Source organism: Coregonus clupeaformis, chromosome 24 (genome assembly GCF_020615455.1).
Source record: "Coregonus clupeaformis isolate EN_2021a chromosome 24, ASM2061545v1, whole genome shotgun sequence".
Lineage (NCBI taxonomy): Eukaryota > Metazoa > Chordata > Actinopteri > Salmoniformes > Salmonidae > Coregonus > Coregonus clupeaformis.
The window spans coordinates 48,455,682-48,476,965 of NC_059215.1; the positions used below are offsets into that span (position 1 = coordinate 48,455,682).

General features: G+C 47.6%; 1 protein-coding gene across 1 annotated transcript in view; it reads right to left on the reverse strand.

Moving 5' to 3' along the window:
• Positions 1-20,694, reverse strand: part of LOC121537723 (guanine nucleotide-binding protein G(i) subunit alpha-3) — a 71,058-nt gene extending 50,364 nt beyond the window's left edge. The window contains exon 1 of the mRNA XM_045207295.1: positions 20,111-20,694. Within this exon, the coding sequence (XP_045063230.1) occupies positions 20,111-20,228 (118 nt within the window). The 5' untranslated portion in view covers positions 20,229-20,694. The remainder of the gene's footprint in view (positions 1-20,110) is intronic.
• Positions 20,695-21,284: the final 590 nt, after the last annotated feature.

Sequence of the window (21,284 nt, forward strand, 5' to 3'; positions counted from 1 at the left end):
TGATAGGAGCGTGCTGTCTGTCTCTCTGATAGGAGCGTGCTGTCTCTCTCTCTCTGATAGGAGCCTGCTGTCTCTCTCTCTCTTATAGGAGCCTGCTGTCTCTCTCTCTCTGATAGGAGCGTGCTGTCTCTCTCTCTGATAGGAGCGTGCTGTCTCCCTCTCTCTGATAGAAGCGTGCTGTGTCTCTCTCTCTCTCTGATAGGAGCATGCTGTCTCTCTCTCTCTGATAGGAGCGTGCTGTCTCTCTCTCTGATAGGAGCGTGCTGTCTCTCTCTCTCTCTCTGATAGGAGCGTGCTGTCTCTCTCTCGCTCTCTGATAGGAGCGTGCTGTCTCTCTCTCTGATAGGAGCGTGTTGTCTCTCTTTGATAGGAGCGTGCTGTGTCTCTCTCTGATAGGAGCGTGCTGTCTCCCTCTCTCTGATAGAAGCGTGCTGTGTCTCTCTCTCTCTCTGATAGGAGCGTGCTGTCTCTCTCTCTCTGATAGGAGCGTGCTGTCTCTCTCTCTCTGATAGGACCATGATGTCTCTCTCTCGCTTTCTCTCTGATAGGAGGGTGCTGTCTCTCTCTGATTGGAGCATGCTGTGTCTCTCTCTCAATTCAATTTCAATTTAAAGGGCTTTATTGGCATGGGAAACATATGTTTACATTGCCAAAGCAAGTGAAATGGATAAGTAACAAAAGTGAAATAAACACAAAAAAATACAGTAAACATTACACTCGCAAAAGTTCCAAAAGAATAAAGACATTTAAAATGTCATATTATCTGCAAATAGTTCAAGTACACAAGTGAAAATAAATAAACATAAATATGTGTTGTATTTACAATGGTGTTTGTTCTTCACTGGTTGTCCTTTTCTTGTGGCAACAGGTCACGAAATCTTGCAGCTGTGATGGCACACTGTGGTATTTCACCCAGTAGATAAGGGAGTTTATCAAAATTGGGTTTGTTTTCGAATTCTTTGTGTATCTCTGTAATCTGAGGGAAATATGTGTCTCTAATATGGTCATACATTTGGCAGGAGGTTAGGAAGTGCAGCTCAGTTTCCACCCCATTTTGTGGGCAGTGTGCTCATAGCCTGTCTTCTCTTGAGAGCCAGGTCTGCCTACGGCGGCCTTTCTCAATAGCAAGCCTATGCTCACTGAGTCTGTTCATAGTCAAAGCTTTCCTTAAGTTTGGGTCAGTCACAGTGGTCAGGTATTCTGTCACTGTGTACTCTCTGTTTAGGGCCAAACAGCATTCTAGTTTCTCAGTTTTTTGGTAAATTCCTTCCAATGTGTCAAGTAATTATCTTTTTGTTTTCTCATGATTTGGTTGGGTCTAATTGTGTTGCTGTCCTGGGGCTCTGTGGGGTCTGTTTGTGTTTGTGAACAGAGCCCCAGGACCAGCTTGCTTAGGGGACTCTTCTCCAAGTTCATCTCTCTGTAGGTGATGGCTTTGTTATGGAAGATTTGGGAATCGTTTCCTTTTAGGTGGTGGTTGTAGAATTTAACGGCTCTTTTCTGGATTTTGATAATTAGCGGGTATTGGCATAATTCTGCTCTGCATAAATTATTTGGTGTTTTACGATGTACACGTAAAACACTCTCTGATAGGAGCATGCTGTCTCTCTCTCTCTGACAGGAGCGTGCTGTCTCTCTCTCTGATAGGAGCGTGATGTGTCTCTCTCTCTGATTGGGGCGTGATGGGTCTCTCTCTCTGATTGGAGCGTGATGTCTCTCTGATAGGAGCATGCTGCCTCTCTCTCTCTCTCTCTGATAGGAGAGTGCTGTGTCCCTCTCTCTCTCTCTCTCTCTCTGATAGGAGCGTGCTGTCTCTCTCGCTCTCTCCCTTTGATAGGAGCGTGCTGTGTCTCTCTCTCTCTCTGATAGGAGCGTGCTGTGTCTCTCTGATAGGAGCGTGCTGTGACTCTCTCTCTCTGATAGGAGCGTGCTGTGTCTCTCTCTCTCTGATAGGAGCGTGCTGTGTCTCTCTGATAGGAGCGTGCTGTGACTCTCTCGCTCTGATAGGAGCGTGCTGTCTCTCTCTCTCTCTGATAGGAGCGTGCTGTGTCTCTCTCTGATAGGAGCGTACTGTGTCTCTCTCTGATAGGAGCGTGCTGTGTCTCTCGCTCTCTCTGATAGGAGCGTGAGGTCTCTCTCTCCCTCCCTCTCTGATTGGAGCGTGCTGTGTCTCTCTCGCTCTGATTGGAGCGTGCTGTGTCTCTCTCGCTCTGATTGGAGCGTGCTGTCTCTCTCTCTCTGATTGGAGCATGCTGTCTCTCTCTCTGATTGGAGCGTGCTGTCTCTCGCTCTGATTGGAGCGTGCTGTCTCTCTCTCTCGCTCTGATTGGAGCGTGCTGTGTCTCTCTCGCTCTGATTGGAGCGTGCTGTGTCTCTCTCGCTCTGATTGGAGCGTGCTGTGTCTCTCTCGCTCTGATTGGAGCGTGCTGTCTCTCTCTCTCTGATTGGAGCGTGCTGTCTCTCTCTCTCTGATTGGAGCGTGCTGTCTCTCTCGCTCTGATTGGAGCGTGCTGTGTCTCTCTCGCTCTGATTGGAGCGTGCTGTGTCTCTCTCGCTCTGATTGGAGCGTGCTGTGTCTCTCTCGCTCTGATTGGAGCGTGCTGTGTCTCTCTCGCTCTGATTGGAGCGTGCTGTGTCTCCCTCGCTCTGATTGGAGCGTGCTGTCTCTCTCTCTGATTGGAGCGTGCTGTCTCTCTCTCTCTGATTGGAGCGTGCTGTCTCTCTCTCTCTCTGATTGGAGCGTGCTGTCTCTCTCTCTCTGATTGGAGCGTGCTGTCTCGCTCTCTCTGATTGGAGCGTGCTGTCTCTCTCTCTGATTGGAGCGTGCTGTCTCTCTCTCTGATTGGAGCGTGCTGTCTCTCTCTCTGATTGGAGCGTGCTGTCTCTCTCTCTCTGATTGGAGCATGCCGTCTCTCTCTCTCTCTGATAGGAGCGTGCTGTGTGTGTGTCTCTCTCTCTCTGATAGGAGCGTGCTGTGTGTCTCTTGCTCTCTCTCTCTCTGATAGGAGCGTGCTGTCTCTCTCTCTCTGATAGGAGCGTGCTGTCTGTCTCTCTCTCTGATAGGAGCGTGCTGTGTGTGTCTCGCTCTCTCTGATAGGAGCGTGCTGTCTGTCTCTCTCTGATAGGAGCGTACTGTGTGTCTCTCTCTCTCTCTCTCTCTGATTGGAGCGTGCTGTGTCTCGCTCTGATTGGAGCGTTCTGTGTCTCTCTCGCTCTGATTGGAGCGTGCTGTGTCTCTCTGATTGGAGCGTGCTGTCTCTCTCGCTCTGATTGGAGCGTGCTGTCTCTCTCTCTCTCTGATAGGAGCGTGCTGTGTGTCTCTTGCTCTCTCTCTCTCTGATAGAAGCATGCTGTCTGTCTCTCTCTGATAGGAGCGTGCTGTCTGTCTCTCTCTCTGATAGGAGCGTGCTCTATCTCTCTCTCTCTCTCTCTCTCTCTGATAGGAGCGTGCTGTGTGTGTCTCTCTCTCTCTGATAGGAGCGTGCTGTGTCTCTCTGATTGGAGCGTGCTGTCTCTCTCTCTGATTGGAGCATGCTGTATCTCTCTCTCTCTTCCTCTCTCTCTGATAGGAGCATGCTGTGTCTCTCTCGCTCTGATTGGAGCGTGCTGCGTCTCTCTTGCTCTGATTGGAGCGTGCCGTCTCTCTCGCTCTGATTGGAGCATGCTGTCTCTCTCTCTGATTGGAGCGTGCTGTCTCTCGCTCTGATTGGAGCGTGCTGTCTCTCTCTCTCGCTCTGATTGGAGCGTGCTGTGTCTCTCTCGCTCTGATTGGAGCGTGCTGTGTCTCTCTCGCTCTGATTGGAGCGTGCTGTGTCTCTCTCGCTCTGATTGGAGCGTGCTGTGTCTCTCTCGCTCTGATTGGAGCGTGCTGTGTCTCTCTCACTCTGATTGGAGCGTGCTGTGTCTCTCTCGCTCTGATTGGAGCGTGCTGTGTCTCTCTCGCTCTGATTGGAGCGTGCTGTGTCTCTCTCGCTCTGATTGGAGCGTGCTGTGTCTCCCTCGCTCTGATTGGAGCGTGCTGTCTCTCTCTCTCTGATTGGAGCGTGCTGTCTCTCTCTCTCTGATTGGAGCGTGCTGTCTCTCTCTCTCTGATTGGAGCGTGCTGTCTCTCTCTCTCTGATTGGAGCGTGCTGTCTCTCTCTCTGATTGGAGCGTGCTGTCTCTCTCTCTGATTGGAGCGTGCTGTCTCTCTCTCTGATTGGAGCATGCTGTCTCTCTCTCTGATTGGAGCGTGCTGTCTCTCTCTCTCTGATTGGAGCATGCCGTCTCTCTCTCTCTCTGATAGGAGCGTGCTGTGTGTGTCTCTCTCTCTCTGATAGGAGCGTGCTGTGTGTCTCTTGCTCTCTCTCTCTCTGATAGGAGCGTGCTGTCTGTCTCTCTATCTGATAGGAGCGTGCTGTCTGTCTCTCTCTCTGATAGGAGCGTGCTGTGTGTGTCTCGCTCTCTCTGATAGGAGCGTACTGTGTGTCTCTCTCTGAAGCATGCTCTCTCTCTCTCTGATTGGAGCGTGCCGTCTCTCTCTGATTGGAGCGTGCTGTCTCTCTCTGATTGGAGCGTGCGGTCTCTCTCTCTCTGATAGGAGCGTGCTGTGTGTCTCTCTCTCTGAAGCATGCTCTCTCTCTCTCTGATTGGAGCGTGCTGTGTCTCTCTCGCACTGATTGGAGCGTGCTGTGTCTCTCTCTGATTGGAGCGTGCTGTGTCTCTCTCTGATTGGAGCGTGCTGTCTCTCTCTGATTGGAGCGTGCTGTCTCTCTCTGATTGGAGCGTGCTGTCTCTCTCTGATTGGAGCGTGCTGTCTCTCTCTCTGATTGGAGCGTGCTGTTTCTCTCTCTGATTGGAGCGTGCTGTCTCTCTCTCTCTCTGATTGGAGCGTGCTGTCTCGCTCTCTCTGATAGGAGCGTGCTGTGTCTCTCTCCCCGATTGAAGCGTGCTGTCTCTCTCTCTCTGATTGGAGTGTGCCGTCTTTCTCTCTCTGATAGGAGCGTGCGGTCTCGCTCTCCCTCTCTGATAGGAGCGTGAGGTCTCTCTCTCCCTCCCTCTCTGATTGGAGTGTGCTGTGTCTCTCTCGCTCTGATTGGAGTGTGCTGTGTCTCTCTGATTGGAGCGTGCTGTCTCTCTCTCTGATTGGAGCATGCTGTATCTCTCTCTCTCTTCCTCTCTCTCTGATAGGAGCATGCTGTGTCTCTCTCGCTCTGATTGGAGCGTGCTGTGTCTCTTTTGCTCTGATTGGAGCGTGCCGTCTCTCTCGCTCTGATTGGAGCATGCTGTCTCTCGCTCTGATTGGAGCGTGCTGTCTCTCTCTCTCTCGCTCTGATTGGAGCGTGCTGTCTCTCTCTCTCGCTCTGATTGGAGCGTGCTGTGTCTCTCTCGCTCTGATTGGAGCGTGCTGTGTCTCTCTCGCTCTGATTGGAGCGTGCTGTGTCTCTCTCGCTCTGATTGGAGCGTGCTGTCTCTCTCTCTCTGATTGGAGCGTGCTGTCTCTCTCTCTCTGATTGGAGCGTGCTGTCTCTCTCGCTCTGATTGGAGCGTGCTGTGTCTCTCTCGCTCTGATTGGAGCGTGCTGTGTCTCTCTCGCTCTGATTGGAGCGTGCTGTGTCTCTCTCGCTCTGATTGGAGCGTGCTGTGTCTCCCTCGCTCTGATTGGAGCGTGCTGTCTCTCTCTCTCTGATTGGAGCGTGCTGTCTCTCTCTCTCTGATTGGAGCGTGCTGTCTCTCTCTCTCTGATTGGAGCGTGCTGTCTCTCTCTCTCTGATTGGAGCGTGCTGTCTCTCTCTCTGATTGGAGCGTGCTGTCTCTCTGATTGGAGCGTGCTGTCTCTCTCTCTGATTGGAGCATGCTGTCTCTCTCTCTGATTGGAGCGTGCTGTCTCTCTCTCTCTGATTGGAGCATGCCGTCTCTCTCTCTCTCTGATAGGAGCGTGCTGTGTGTCTCTTGCTCTCTCTCTCTCTGATAGGAGCGTGCTGTCTCTCTCTCTCTGATAGGAGCGTGCTGTCTGTCTCTCTCTCTGATAGGAGCGTGCTGTGTGTGTCTCGCTCTCTCTGATAGGAGCGTGCTGTCTGTCTCTCTCTGATAGGAGCGTACTGTGTCTCGCTCTGATTGGAGCGTTCTGTGTCTCTCTCGCTCTGATTGGAGCGTGCTGTGTCTCTCTGATTGGAGCGTGCTGTCTCTCTCGCTCTGATTGGAGCGTGCTGTCTCTCTCTCTCTCTGATAGGAGCGTGCTGTGTGTCTCTTGCTCTCTCTCTCTCTGATAGAAGCGTGCTGTCTGTCTCTCTCTGATAGGAGCGTGCTGTCTGTCTCTCTCTCTGATAGGAGCGTGCTCTGTCTCTCTCTCTCTCTCTCTCTCTCTGATAGGAGCGTGCTGTGTGTGTCTCTCTCTCTCTAATAGGAGCGTGCTGTGTCTCTCTGATTGGAGCGTGCTGTCTCTCTCTCTGATTGGAGCATGCTGTATCTCTCTCTCTCTTCCTCTCTCTCTGATAGGAGCATGCTGTGTCTCTCTCGCTCTGATTGGAGCGTGCTGCGTCTCTCTTGCTCTGATTGGAGCGTGCCGTCTCTCTCGCTCTGATTGGAGCATGCTGTCTCTCTCTCTGATTGGAGCGTGCTGTCTCTCGCTCTGATTGGAGCGTGCTGTCTCTCTCTCTCGCTCTGATTGGAGCGTGCTGTGTCTCTCTCGCTCTGATTGGAGCGTGCTGTGTCTCTCTCGCTCTGATTGGAGCGTGCTGTGTCTCTCTCGCTCTGATTGGAGCGTGCTGTGTCTCTCTCACTCTGATTGTAGCGTGCTCGCTCTGATTGGAGCGTGCTGTGTCTCTCTCGCTCTGATTGGAGCGTGCTGTGTCTCTCTCGCTCTGATTGGAGCGTGCTGTGTCTCCCTCGCTCTGATTGGAGCGTGCTGTCTCTCTCTCTCTGATTGGAGCGTGCTGTCTCTCTCTCTCTGATTGGAGCGTGCTGTCTCTCTCTCTCTGATTGGAGCGTGCTGTCTCTCTCTCTGATTGGAGCGTGCTGTCTCTCTCTCTGATTGGAGCGTGCTGTCTCTCTCTCTGATTGGAGCATGCTGTCTCTCTCTCTGATTGGAGCGTGCTGTCTCTCTCTCTCTGATTGGAGCATGCCGTCTCTCTCTCTCTCTGATTGGAGCGTGCTGTGTCTCTCTGATTGGAGCGTGCTGTCTCTCTCGCTCTGATTGGAGCGTGCTGTCTCTCTCTCTCTCTAATAGGAGCGTGCTGTGTGTCTCTTGCTCTCTCTCTCTCTGATAGAAGCGTGCTGTCTGTCTCTTGCTCTCTCTCTCTCTGATTGGAGCGTGCTGTCTCTCTCTCTCTCTGATAGGAGCGTGCTGTGTGTCTTTTGCTCTCTCTCTCTCTGATAGGAGCGTGCTGTGTGTCTCTTGCTCTCTCTCTCTCTGATAGGAGCGTGCTGTCTCTCTCTCTCTGATAGGAGCGTGCTGTCTGTCTCTCTATCTGATAGGAGCGTGCTGTCTGTCTCTCTCTCTGATAGGAGCGTGCTGTGTGTGTCTCGCTCTCTCTGATAGGAGCGTGCTGTCTGTCTCTCTCTGATAGGAGCGTACTGTGTGTCTCTCTCTCTCTCTCTCTCTCTCTCTGATTGGAGCGTGCTGTGTCTCGCTCTGATTGGAGCGTTCTGTGTCTCTCTCGCTCTGATTGGAGCGTGCTGTGTCTCTCTGATTGGAGCGTGCTGTCTCTCTCGCTCTGATTGGAGCGTGCTGTCTCTCTCTCTCTCTGATAGGAGCGTGCTGTGTGTCTCTTGCTCTCTCTCTCTCTGATAGAAGCGTGCTGTCTGTCTCTCTGTGATAGGAGTGTGCTGTCTGTCTCTCTCTCTGATAGGAGCGTGCTCTGTCTCTCTCTCTCTCTCTCTCTCTCTCTCTGATGGGAGCGTGCTGTCTGTCTCTATGATAGGAGCGTGCTGTGTGTGTGTGTGTGTCTCTCTCTCTCTCTCTGATAGGACCGTGCTGTCTCTCTCTCTGATAGGAGCGTGCTGTGTGTGTCTCTCTCTCTCTCTCTCTCTGATAGGAGCGTGCTGTGTGTGTGTGTCTCTCTCTCTCTGATAGGAGCGTGCTGTGTCTCTTGCTCTCTCGCTATATGATAGGAGCGTGCTGTCTCTCTCTCTCTGATAGGAGCGTGCTGTCTGTCTCTCTCTGATAGGAGCGTGCTGTGTGTCTCTCCCTCTCTCTCTCTCTCTCTGATAGGAGCATGCTGTGTGGCTATTTTAAGACTTTTGAAGCGAGATGAAATACAGATGAAAGATTAGGATGCTGTCATCAACCTGTCTGGCTGCTCTTTACATAAGATCCTATTAAATTACACTATTCTAATGATTAATTATATGGTTCTGCACAGCCAAGATGATGGTGATGGTGTTGTGAAGCACAGGCAATGAGCTCAATGTGATGATGTTTTAACATAGTCAAACCTTTTACTGACTGAAAAAATAGCCTAGTCCAAGAATAATTTGTTTTAGGCGAATCAACGTTTTCATATCTGGATACTGAGCAAGATGGTGAAATCTCTTTTGTAGCGGTTTGCGTGAAAGCAGAATGAGGGTGTATAGGGTTCGAGAAGCATCTAGTAGAGATACTGGTGGGCTATTGGATGCACCAGCTGGGCAGAGGTTTGTTGTGCGCTGTTAAACAAGAGAAGGTAGCTAGATTCTGCCTGTGAAATCAGACTCTCTCGTCGGCCCATATTTATAGTGCAGTGTGCATTGGGCTACAGGAAGGCGCATGGGGCACTGGTATCATGTGGAAGAATCCTCATAGACAGAACTATACCATGATGCAGCCTGGGATGTGAGAGTGCAGTAGAGCCGCCAGGCACTAAAGGGAAAGCTTGGATAGTGTCGGTCAGATATCAATGGAGCGTCCCTTAAAAAGAGGAGACAGAAGGAGAATGGGAGTATTTCTGTACACTAGGGCAGGGACCATACCAGTATCGATATCGGCAAAGAAACAAAACACCAAGCGGCTGTAACTTTATTTAGGAAAACAGCCCATAATGTTGTCATCCCCCCCCCCCCATAGCACACACTGTTTTACATACAGCAGGTTTTAAAAAGGACCAAAGAGTTTGGTCAGCTTCGTGTTTTCATTTTTGCCATGGAAAAAGATAAAATCGCAATAATGGTATCGTCCCGGCCCTACTGTATATAGGGATGGCCTAACGAATGTCAGTTCACTGTAATGAGGTAGTACTTGACTTAACAATACTGTGCATGTGAGATGCTGCAGACTGCAGTACTCCAGTATGTTATCCCTTCCATGAACAACAATAAAAAATATCTAGCCAACAATATCATTTATGAAAGGAAATGTTTTTTAGTTTTTTTCCATTCATTGCCGCACAAGAGCCAATCCCAGATATCATGTTGTACTGTAGGGTGTTCAGTAGTACAGAGGGCACACAAACAACTCAACCATATTATTGAAGGTCTGTTTGAAATGGAAAGGAAACATACAGTTGCCTATATTGACATGAGGATTAGCTGTCCGAGTCTGCTACTGTAGAACTATTTTGTTAACAAAAAGATGTGTTTGCGTTTTTTGCGTGTGAGCGCTCTTGTGTAGTCTTGTCCTTCTGTCCTCGTAGGGACCTAAAATCCCCAAAAAGTCCCCTCAAGGATAGTAAAACAACAAACACGTCCCCACGAGGACAAAGGCTATTCTAAGGTTAGGGGTTAGGGTTCAAATTAGGTGTTAAGGTTAGGTTAAGGAAAATAGAAATCAATTTTAGGTCCCCAAGAGGATAGAAAAACAAGTGTGTGTGTGTGTGTGTGTGGGTTCTTCTTTCCTTGTGGGTATCTAAAATCCCCAAAATTCCCCACAACGATAGTAAAACAAGGAAGATTCTCCCTCGTGGGGACATTTCCCACGTCCCCATGAGGACAAAGGCTATTTTAAGCTTAGGGGTTAGGTTTAGGGTTAGAATTAGGGTTAGCGGTTAGGGAAAATAGGATTTTGAATGGAAATTAATTTTAGGTCCCCACGAGGATAGAAGAACATGAAGCGTGAGCGCTCGTCTCCTAAACAGAGCACAGATCACCACAGAGAGACATTCATCTCCATAAACATGGAGGGTTGAATCAGCGTGGGAACAGCATAGTATGAAAGTGTTTCAACTCGAGAGCCACAGTATTCAGGCTAGCTCTCATTAGACAGGGAGGCCACAACACAGTTGGAGTTGGGGGTGGACAGAACTATAGTGGTTGGACTGGCTATCATTTAGAGGTTTGGACAGGGAATCAATATAACAATAACCGCTTGTCTTTCAGCTAAGGAATCTACATCTAAATGATCTGTTCATGATCTGTTCCCTTCCAGACAGTTTGAGGAATTAAGGCTTCATAATCAGCTACTGTGTTCTGCACCGTGTCAGGACAACTCTGTAAAGCAACAAAAAAAGCTTTAGGTCAGGGGTGGAGATTATTAGAGAGGAAAAGCTTGGTTTTGATTGCGTCTTCTCTACTAACTTTCTCATTCACTAACCTTCTAATACTATAACAATTTGCCTTGAAATAGCAACATTCACCAGATTTGACATGGTGTGTGTTTGACAGAATTCTATTTTGGAACTGCAAAGTGCTCCCGCTGTTAGGACTACGTGATCACGTTAACATTTATGGATTATCTTGTGCATTTCAGACTTCGCCATCTAAACTTAAAAAGAGTATCCTTGGGGACCTTTCACATGTTCTTAAGTAAAAGCACAGCCTCAGAACAAGCCTCAGTTTAGCAGGAGTTTTGAACGTGCGATAACAAGATGACATAAAAACAAAAGAAGTTGTAGCCTTTATTACCCAAACCTACAGTACACCTAGGGCGACTTTTCACATGCAAGACCATTTCACTTGCAGGCTAGCCTAAGACTGAGTTAGAAGGAGTTTTGAATGGAGGAAGTTAGTCGTGAATCACATTCATGTGGTCTAGCACAAGGATGAATTTAACTGGACACTAAGGTTGAGTCCCAAATGGCACCCTGTTCCCTTTATAGTGCACTACTTTAGACCAGGGCCCCCATAGCAATGTAGTGCACTACATAGGGATTAGTGTGTCTTTTGGGACTTCGGGCCTACCCTAACGACTCTCCGGTCTTCCAAGGGAGCTGTGATTTGGTTTCGTGTTGGGCGGGGAAAATAATCCTAATAGCCTGGTCCCAGATCAGTTATTATCCTAGGCCTAATACTGTATAGCCAACTTCCAAACAGATCTGGGACCAGGCTATAGTCCTAACAGCTCCCTTGTTTTTCCCCAATAAATTCCCTTTGTTCCATGCCAGGCCTGGGAGAGAGAAATGAGGACAGAGCCTGGAAATGGAAAACCACTTTTCTGTGTGGTTGGTCAATAGAGAGAGCTGTGTGGTTGGTCAGTAGACAGAGCTGTGTGGTTGGTCAGTACAGAGAGCTGTGTGGTTGGTCAGTAGACAGAGCTGTGTGGTTGGTCAGTACAGAGAGCTGTGTGGTTGGTCAGTAGAGAGAGCTGTGTGGTTGGTCAGTAGAGAGAGCTGTGTGGTTGGTCAGTAGACAGAGCTGTGTGGTTGGTCAGTACAGAGAGCTGTGTGGTTGGTCAGTACAGAGAGCTGTGTGGTTGGTCAGTACAGAGAGCTGTGTGGTTGGTCAGTAGACAGAGCTGTGTGATTGGTCAGTACAGAGAGCTGTGTGGTTGGTCAGTACAGAGAGCTGTGTGGTTGGTCAGTACAGAGAGCTGTGTGGTTGGTCAGTAGACAGAGCTGTGTGGTTGGTCAGTACAGAGAGCTGTGTGGTTGGTCAGTAGAGAGAGCTGTGTGGTTGGTCAGTAGACAGAGCTGTGTGATTGGTCAGTACAGAGAGCTGTGTGGTTGGTCAGTAGTAGGGTTGAATGGTGTCAACCCGGTTCCTGAGATTTACCACCCAAAACCACTCCCTTTTCCTGGGATAAATAACTGTGGGAAACCGGTAAATTATAATACATTATTTATATGACCAGCATGGCGTGAAATGGAACTGTTAAATTATATGTGATGTCTAAATCTGGCTTCTCTACGGCCTCTGCATGATGAAGCGTTAACGCTCAGGGTGGGGACAGACAGCCCATCTCAGTATGGAGCGCAGCTCACAATGCATCTATCATCTCATCATGGTGACAATGCATGTAGACCTATCATCTCATCATGGTAAACTGTTTTTCTCGTGACAGGCCTACATTTGCTGCAGCATAGTTTAATATAAAGACAGAATGCACGTCTAATTTACCCATCTCCATCCGGCTTTCGGGGGAGGTGAATCGTTTTAAAACAGCCCATCACTCGATTATCGTTGCTTTAAATCAGTGCACGCTCTCGCAGTCTCTCCATCAATTCCACTCAAATTGCCTCCAAAATAGATCATCCTGTTCTAGATTGCTATAAAGCCTACCTCATTCAGGTAATACATTAAATGCACTATTAGCCTTATATTTAGCTAATTAATGATGAGTTATGCATAATAAAGAGTCTAACTTATAGCCTCTGTCTCTTGCGCAATACGCAACCACCCGTGCCCTGCTGGCCTCTACATAAGAAACGCTCTTTAGCTCTTGGAGTCCCATGCAGGAAACGCTAGACTAGGATAGCTCGCTGGACATTATTCTTTGGCATTTCTTATACCAATAGACTATTTCGAAGAGGTACTCAAGCGCTTTTTTTTTCTTCTGAATGTTAAATACGGGAGCCAATAGAAATCTTGGGGTAGTTTGAAAGAAGAGGGAACGAGCGACGGCGTTAGGCTACAGCAGTTATTTATTCAGAGCCTTCTGCATCTAATTCTAGTCCTATATTATTCAAGGATGTCATTAGAATGATGAAGATAAGGACAACGAAACGTATTTCATTTAACTGTTGAAAGAGAGGAAAGAATAAAGCAACAATAGAGAGAGAAAGAGGACGTAGGCTAGGTAGCTTAGTGGTTAAGAGCGTTGTGCCAGTAACCGAAAGGTCGCTGGTTCTAATCCCCGAGCCGACTAGGTGAAAAATCTGTCGATGTGCCCTTGAGCAAGGCACTTAACCCTAATTGCTCTGGATAAGCGTGTCTGCTAAATGACTAAAATGTTAATGTTCTCTGTGTGCTCCATACTGTGCAGCCTTTACTCTTCCTATTGAGCTAGCCTGCCTAAATATGCTGCAGAGCTATCTGACTAAATAATAATAATAATCATTTGCCATTTAGCAGACGCTTTTATCCAAAGCGACTTACAGTCATGCGTGCATACATTTTTTATCATCTGACTAGTTCTTAAAAAGTAGATAAGGCAAACTTTCACCAACTGTCTCTGTCCCTCTTGTCGTTGTGACGTGCACATTTCTCTCTCAATGCGGTCTGTATATGTGTATCTGACCTAAGATAGCAGCTGAATCTGCCCAGAGATGTGTGTCCTCTGCTCCTGTGAGTCGCTCTGGATAAGAGCGTCTGCTAAATGACTAAAATGTAAATGTAAATGCTAATAACATTAGGGGGAATATTATGAAAGGTGTACGTGTCAGCCTACTAATTATACAAATAGAGCCCCATTATATTTCAAAAATGTTAATCAAATTCACTAGCCTATACTTGTAACTTTGTAGGCCCAGAATGTGCACCAGAATCCCATGTTCTCTCTCTGCTTTATCGTGGTTTGAACGATGTGCATAATTCCAGTCCATATAATACAATACAGTAATACAGTTCACACAAGATTAGCCTAGTTTCATTTATTTACCCAAGAGAGCATATAGCTAGCTATATCTATGGGCTTTTATGTTTTTCTGTTGTGCGAAATGTGCAGTAGCCTATATCATATATGTATTGGATAACGGCACAATCATTAGGTTTTTTTGGGGGGCTTATAAAATGTATTTAATGTATGGCTTATAAAATGTATTTAATGTATGGTTTATAAAATGTATTTAATGTATGGTTTATAAAATGTATTTAATGTATGGTTTATAAAATGTATTTAATGTATGGCTCATCCGGCCCAGGTAGCATCAGGATTACATTTTCAAACAAAACTCGAATCAAATCCAGACATAGGCCTATTTATATGCTTTATAATGCTTCTGAATGACACTTCCGGTACCAGGTTACCCGGTGATTTATTCTCGGGATGGAACATTTGTAAAATACCGGGAAAATATTCAACCCTAGTTAGTAGACAGAGAGCTGTGTGGTTGGTCAGTACAGAGAGCTGTGTGGTTGGTCAGTACAGAGAGCTGTGTGGTTGGTCAGTAGAGAGAGCTGTGTGGTTGGTCAGTAGAGAGAGATGTGTGGTTGGTCAGTAGAGAGAGCTGTGTGGTTGGTCAGTAGAGAGAGCTGTGTGGTTGGTCAGTACAGAGAGCTGTGTGGTTGGTCAGTACAGAGAGCTGTGTGGTTGGTCAGTAGAGAGAGCTGTGTGGTTGGTCAGTACAGAGAGCTGTGTGGTTGGTCAGTAGAGAGAGCTGTGTGGTTGGTCAGTAGACAGAGCTGTGTGGTTGGTCAGTAGACAGAGCTGTGTGGTTGGTCAGTACAGAGAGCTGTGTGGTTGGTCAGTAGACAGAGCTGTGTGGTTGGTCAATAGAGAGAGCTGTGTGGTTGGTCAGTAGACAGAGCTGTGTGGTTGGTCAGTAGACAGAGCTGTGTGGTTGGTCAGTAGAGAGAGCTGTGTGGTTGGTCAGTAGACAGAGCTGTGTGGTTGGTCAGTACAGAGAGCTGTGTGGTTGGTCAGTAGACAGAGCTGTGTGGTTGGTCAGTACAGAGAGCTGTGTGGTTGGTCAGTACAGAGAGCTGTGTGGTTGGTCAGTAGACAGAGCTGTGTGGTTGGTCAGTAGAGAGAGATGTGTGGTTGGTCAGTACAGAGAGCTGTGTGGTTGGTCAGTACAGAGAGCTGTGTGGTTGGTCAGTAGACAGAGCTGTGTGGTTGGTCAGTAGACAGAGCTGTGTGGTTGGTCAGTACAGAGAGCTGTGTGGTTGGTCAGTACAGAGAGCTGTGTGGTTGGTCAGTAGACAGAGCTGTGTGGTTGGTCAGTAGAGAGAGCTGTGTGGTTGGTCAGTAGACAGAGCTGTGTGGTTGGTCAGTACAGAGAGCTGTGTGGTTGGTCAGTAGACAGAGCTGTGTGGTTGGTCAGTAGAGAGAGCTGTGTGGTTGGTTAGTAGAGAGAGCTGTGTGGTTGGTTAGTAGACAGAGCTGTGTGGTTGGTCAGTAGAGAGAGCTGTGTGGTTGGTTAGTAGACAGAGCTGTGTGGTTGGTCAGTAGACAGAGCTGTGTGGTTGGTCAGTAGAGAGAGCTGTGTGGTTGGTCAGTAGACAGAGAGCTGTGTGGTTGGTTAGTAGACAGAGCTGTGTGGTTGGTCAGTAGAGAGAGCTGTGTGGTTGGTCAGTACAGAGAGCTGTGTGGTTGGTTAGTAGACAGAGCTGTGTGGTTGGTCAGTAGACAGAGCTGTGTGGTTGGTCAGTACGGAGAGCTGTGTGGTTGGTCAGTAGAGAGAGCTGTGTGGTTGGTCAGTACAGAGAGCTGTGTGGTTGGTCAGTAGACAGAGCTGTGTGGTTGGTCAGTACAGAGAGCTGTGTGGTTGGTCAGTAGACAGAGCTGTGTGGTTGGTCAGTAGAGAGAGCTGTGTGGTTGGTCAGTAGACAGAGCTGTGTGGTTGGTCAGTAGAGAGAGCTGTGTGGTTGGTCAATAGAGAGAGCTGTGTGGTTGGTCAGTAGAGAGAGCTGTGTGGTTGGTCAGTAGACAGAGCTGTGTGGTTGGTCAGTAGAGAGAGCTGTGTGGTTGGTTAGTAGACAGAGCTGTGTGGTTGGTCAGTACAGAGAGCTGTGTGGTTGGTTAGTAGAGAGAGCTGTGTGGTTGGTCAGTACAGAGAGCTGTGTGGTTGGTCAGTAGAGAGAGCTGTGTGGTTGGTCAGTACAGAGAGCTGTGTGGTTGGTCAGTAGACAGAGCTGTGTGGTTGGTCAGTACAGAGAGCTGTGTGGTTGGTCAGTACAGAGAGCTGTGTGGTTGGTCAGTAGACAGAGCTGTGTGGTTGGTCAGTAGAGAGAGCTGTGTGGTTGGTTAGTAGAGAGAGCTGTGTGGTTGGTTAGTAGACAGAGCTGTGTGGTTGGTCAGTAGAGAGAGCTGTGTGGTTGGTTAGTAGACAGAGCTGTGTGGTTGGTCAGTAGACAGAGCTGTGTGGTTGGTCAGTAGAGAGAGCTGTGTGGTTGGTTAGTAGACAGAGCTGTGTGGTTGGTCAGTAGACAGAGCTGTGTGGTTGGTCAGTACAGAGAGCTGTGTGGTTGGTCAGTAGAGAGAGCTGTGTGGTTGGTCAGTACAGAGAGCTGTGTGGTTGGTCAGTACAGAGAGCTGTGTGGTTGGTCAGTAGACAGAGCTGTGTGGTTGGTCAGTAGAGAGAGCTGTGTGGTTGGTCAGTACAGAGAGCTGTGTGGTTGGTCAGTAGAGAGAGCTGTGTGGTTGGTCAGTACAGAGAGCTGTGTGGTTAGTCAGTACAGAGAGCTGTGTGGTTGGTCAGTACAGAGAGCTGTGTGGTTGGTCAGTACAGAGAGCTGTGTGGTTGGTCAGTAGACAGAGCTGTGTGGTTGGTCAGTAGAGAGAGCTGTGTGGTTGGTCAGTAGACAGAGCTGTGTGGTTGGTCAGTACAGAGAGCTGTGTGGTTGGTCAGTAGACAGAGCTGTGTGGTTGGTCAGTAGAGAGAGCTGTGTGGTTGGTTAGTAGAGAGAGCTGTGTGGTTGGTTAGTAGACAGAGCTGTGTGGTTGGTCAGTAGAGAGAGCTGTGTGGTTGGTTAGTAGACAGAGCTGTGTGGTTGGTCAGTAGACAGAGCTGTGTGGTTGGTCAGTAGAGAGAGCTGTGTGGTTGGTCAGTAGACAGAGAGCTGTGTGGTTGGTTAGTAGACAGAGCTGTGTGGTTGGTCAGTAGAGAGAGCTGTGTGGTTGGTCAGTACAGAGAGCTGTGTGGTTGGTTAGTAGACAGAGCTGTGTGGTTGGTCAGTAGACAGAGCTGTGTGGTTGGTCAGTACGGAGAGCTGTGTGGTTGGTCAGTAGAGAGAGCTGTGTGGTTGGTCAGTACAGAGAGCTGTGTGGTTGGTCAGTAGACAGAGCTGTGTGGTTGGTCAGTACAGAGAGCTGTGTGGTTGGTCAGTAGACAGAGCTGTGTGGTTGGTCAGTAGAGAGAGCTGTGTGGTTGGTCAGTAGACAGAGCTGTGTGGTTGGTCAGTAGAGAGAGCTGTGTGGTTGGTCAATAGAGAGAGCTGTGTGGTTGGTCAGTAGAGAGAGCTGTGTGGTTGGTCAGTAGACAGAGCTGTGTGGTTGGTCAGTAGAGAGAGCTGTGTGGTTGGTTAGTAGACAGAGCTGTGTGGTTGGTCAGTACAGAGAGCTTTGTGGTTGGTTAGTAGAGAGAGCTGTGTGGTTGGTCAGTACAGAGAGCTGTGTGGTTGGTCAGTAGAGAGAGCTGTGTGGTTGGTCAGTACAGAGAGCTGTGTGGTTGGTCAGTAGACAGAGCTGTGTGGTTGGCAGTACAGAGAGCTGTGTGGTTGGTCAGTACAGAGAGCTGTGTGGTTGGTCAGTAGACAGAGCTGTGTGGTTGGTCAGTAGAGAGAGCTGTGTGGTTGGTTAGTAGAGAGAGCTGTGTGGTTGGTTAGTAGACAGAGCTGTGTGGTTGGTCAGTAGAGAGAGCTGTGTGGTTGGTTAGTAGACAGAGCTGTGTGGTTGGTCAGTAGACAGAGCTGTGTGGTTGGTCAGTAGAGAGAGCTGTGTGGTTGGTTAGTAGACAGAGCTGTGTGGTTGGTCAGTAGACAGAGCTGTGTGGTTGGTCAGTACAGAGAGCTGTGTGGTTGGTCAGTAGAGAGAGCTGTGTGGTTGGTCAGTACAGAGAGCTGTGTGGTTGGTCAGTACAGAGAGCTGTGTGGTTGGTCAGTAGACATAGCTGTGTGGTTGGTCAGTAGAGAGAGCTGTGTGGTTGGTCAGTACAGAGAGCTGTGTGGTTGGTCAGTAGAGAGAGCTGTGTGGTTGGTCAGTACAGAGAGCTGTGTGGTTAGTCAGTACAGAGAGCTGTGTGGTTGGTCAGTACAGAGAGCTGTGTGGTTGGTTAGTAGACAGAGCTGTGTGGTTGGTCAGTAGACAGAGCTGTGTGGTTGGTCAGTAGACAGAGCTGTGTGGTTGGTCAGTACAGAGAGCTGTGTGGTTGGTCAGTACAGAGAGCTGTGTGGTTGGTCAGTAGAGAGAGCTGTGTGGTTAGTCAGTACAGAGAGCTGTGTGGTTGGTCAGTACAGAGAGCTGTGTGGTTGGTTAGTAGACAGAGCTGTGTGGTTGGTCAGTAGACAGAGCTGTGTGGTTGGTCAGTACAGAGAGCTGTGTGGTTGGTCAGTAGACAGAGCTGTGTGGTTGGTCAGTACAGAGAGCTCCAAATAAAATGAAAGTTTCCACTAGATATTTAGGCCTATTTAAATCAAATAAAATTGTATTTGCCACATGCGCCGAATACAACAGGTGTAGACCTTACAGTGAAATGCTTACTTACAAGCCCTTAACCAACAATGCAGTTTTTAAGAAAAATACGTTTTAAAAAATAATTAAAGAGCAGCAGTAAAATAACAGTAGTGAGGCTATATACAGGGGGTACCGGTACAGAGTAAATGTGCAGGGGCACCGGTTAGTCGAGGTAATTGAGGTAATATGTACATGTAGGTAGAGTTAAAGTGACTGTGCATAGAGAATAAACAGAGAGTAGCAGCAGCGTAAAAGAGGGGGTGGGGGGGACAATGCAAATAGTCCGGGTAGCCATTTGATTAGCTGTTCAAGAGTCTTATGGCTTAGGGGTAGAAGCTGTTAAGAAGCCTTTTGGACCTAGACTTGGCACTCCGGTACCGCTTGCTGTGCGGTAGCAGAGAGAACAGTCTATGACTAGGGTGGCTGGAGTCTTTGACCATTTTTAGGGCCTTCCTCTGACACCGCCTGGTATAGAGGTCCTGGATGGCAGGAAGCTTGGCCCCAGTGATGTACTGGGCCGTACGCACTACCCTCTGTAGTGCCTTGCGGTCGTAGGCCGAGCAGTTGCCATACCAGGCGGTGATGCAACCAGTCAGGATGCTCTCGATGGTGCAGCTGTTTAACTTTTTGAGGATCTGAGGACCCATGCCAAACCCTAACTGCATTGTGCCTAGCCTGTACCCATAGACTGTACTGTATAACGTTTCACACGTCCCACTATTAATAAACATAAGTTGTTTTCTCACACAGTGTGATATCCTAGCTATATTTCTACTTATTGGCGCCATTGGCAACAACATGCGTTATAGGGGAGGGGCAAGGCTAACATGTTTCTTCTTGACATCATGTCTTCCTTAGCAGGTAGTATGTTCTGAAGATTATAGTCAAACTTGTCATCTGTTTACCTGACCCAGGGCAGACCATAAGGTATAAAAATAACTGCTCCATCTCCCCCCACTGTCCTGACACATTCTATGCAAATCTCACTAGACCACAAACACCTGATTCATGGCAGGAATGTTGTTTATCCTTACCACAACTCCATCACAATGAACATAAGCATTGGCTTTTTATTTGCCACCATAGTCGACACTTTGTAGTGTTAATACACTTCCATTGAGAGGTGGTGTTTGTTTGCATTCTGAAGTGTCGCTCTAAGAGGCTCTACAGCAGTGAGGGGAGGCAGGAGAGGAAACGGCCAAGAGCGCGATTTACTTACAACTGATACAAACTCAGCAGCATGTCTAAGCTTAGGCAATGGTCATAATATAACAGCTGTATTTGACAGAGACTGTGTGTAGGTGTGTGTGTGTGTGTGTGTGTGTGTGTGTGTGTGTGTGTGCGTGTTATAGGATTAGCAATGCCAATAAGGATTAGAGCATAATCAATTGGGGGAAAAATGACATATATGGGATACATAAGAGTTTATTGAACAAGTGGAGAAAGCTCCTCAACTACATAGAATTCAGATGTCACATATATAAAATAATGTTGCAGGAAGTAACGTTAATCAACTGAGATCAGATCACATGAAAGCAAGCAAAGAACGCTCAAATTAACTAATACAAACAAAGCATTTTCTCCCTGTAGATTCTGGTGCTATATTGTCACTCCTTTTTAGTTGGGGAAAATAGAAAACTTTCTAAAAATACAACGATAGCTATGACTTACCAAGTAGCAGAAGTTTCACTTCCCTGGATGCTTTGTCTCGGTCTTCTCGTAGGTTCCGATCAATTATTTTACTCCTTTCCATCGCTGCTTTGTCCTCTTGGCTGATCGTGCAACCCATTTTTAACACTTACTTGAGGTTTCTTGAAGATCTAGTTTGAATGGCAGCTACCGTTCATAAGTTGTTGGGGAGAAATACAAAACGTTCGGGTGCTTCCACGATAAGTTTCCCCCAGTCAGAGAGACAGAAAAAGGCGTTGGCACTCCGTTTGTATCGACAACAAACAGACAGAGATGCTGGTAAACTCACGCCAGCAAACCAAGTGTGGTTTAGCGCTGAAAGACACTTTGCAATCGATTTCTAGCTAAAAACCTTGTAAAGAAAGTAGCTACACAACATTACTTTTCTATTCGAAATATTGACGTAGTCACCCAATATTTTTTTTTTTTACTATTAACTAGCTCGTAATAAACCTCAAAGCTACCGAGTAACTGAGTCATAGAATATCTATCTAGCTATCAATTCTTCTTGATTTGACTTGTTGTTGCATGAAGGCATCTGACCTACCAGCTGAGCTCATGCACGTCACGACATGCTGGGACAGAGGAACGCAAAGAAAAAAGAAAATCTATATTTTGGGGATGGATGGGAAATGTAGTCTAGACTCACAGTCAATTTGCTATTGCTTCTCTGAAAATAAAATAATATCGGCCTACATTCTTCAACTCTCATTAGCATATGCTCAGGAGAGTTTAATATGCTCACGTTTGAAAAATATTTTTGCAGCAATCCAGAAGCCTCTGTTTGAGGGAATACTATACCGAATTTTGTTTTGGGGGCAGAGGAACTTTTTTCTTTGGTATGACCGCCCCCCAGTGGAATTATATCTTCATCACAGGCAGCTCAGACATGAGAGAGCAGATCTGCATGCTGTAAACATAACGAGACGGGTATCTTCATACATACGTTTTATTGACAATTGCATCATTTAATTGACAAATTAGATTAACATAGCATACGGATTGTAAAAGGCAGACGCCATGATTTTAGAAGAAACACACACCCTTTAAACGCTTTAGAGTAAAAAATATAACAATTCTTTGGTTCTCTGTAGAACTTTTTGATCTTGAGAAATCAGGCCTGGGTCAAGTCTAGAAAAACTGACTCTGTAGCTGA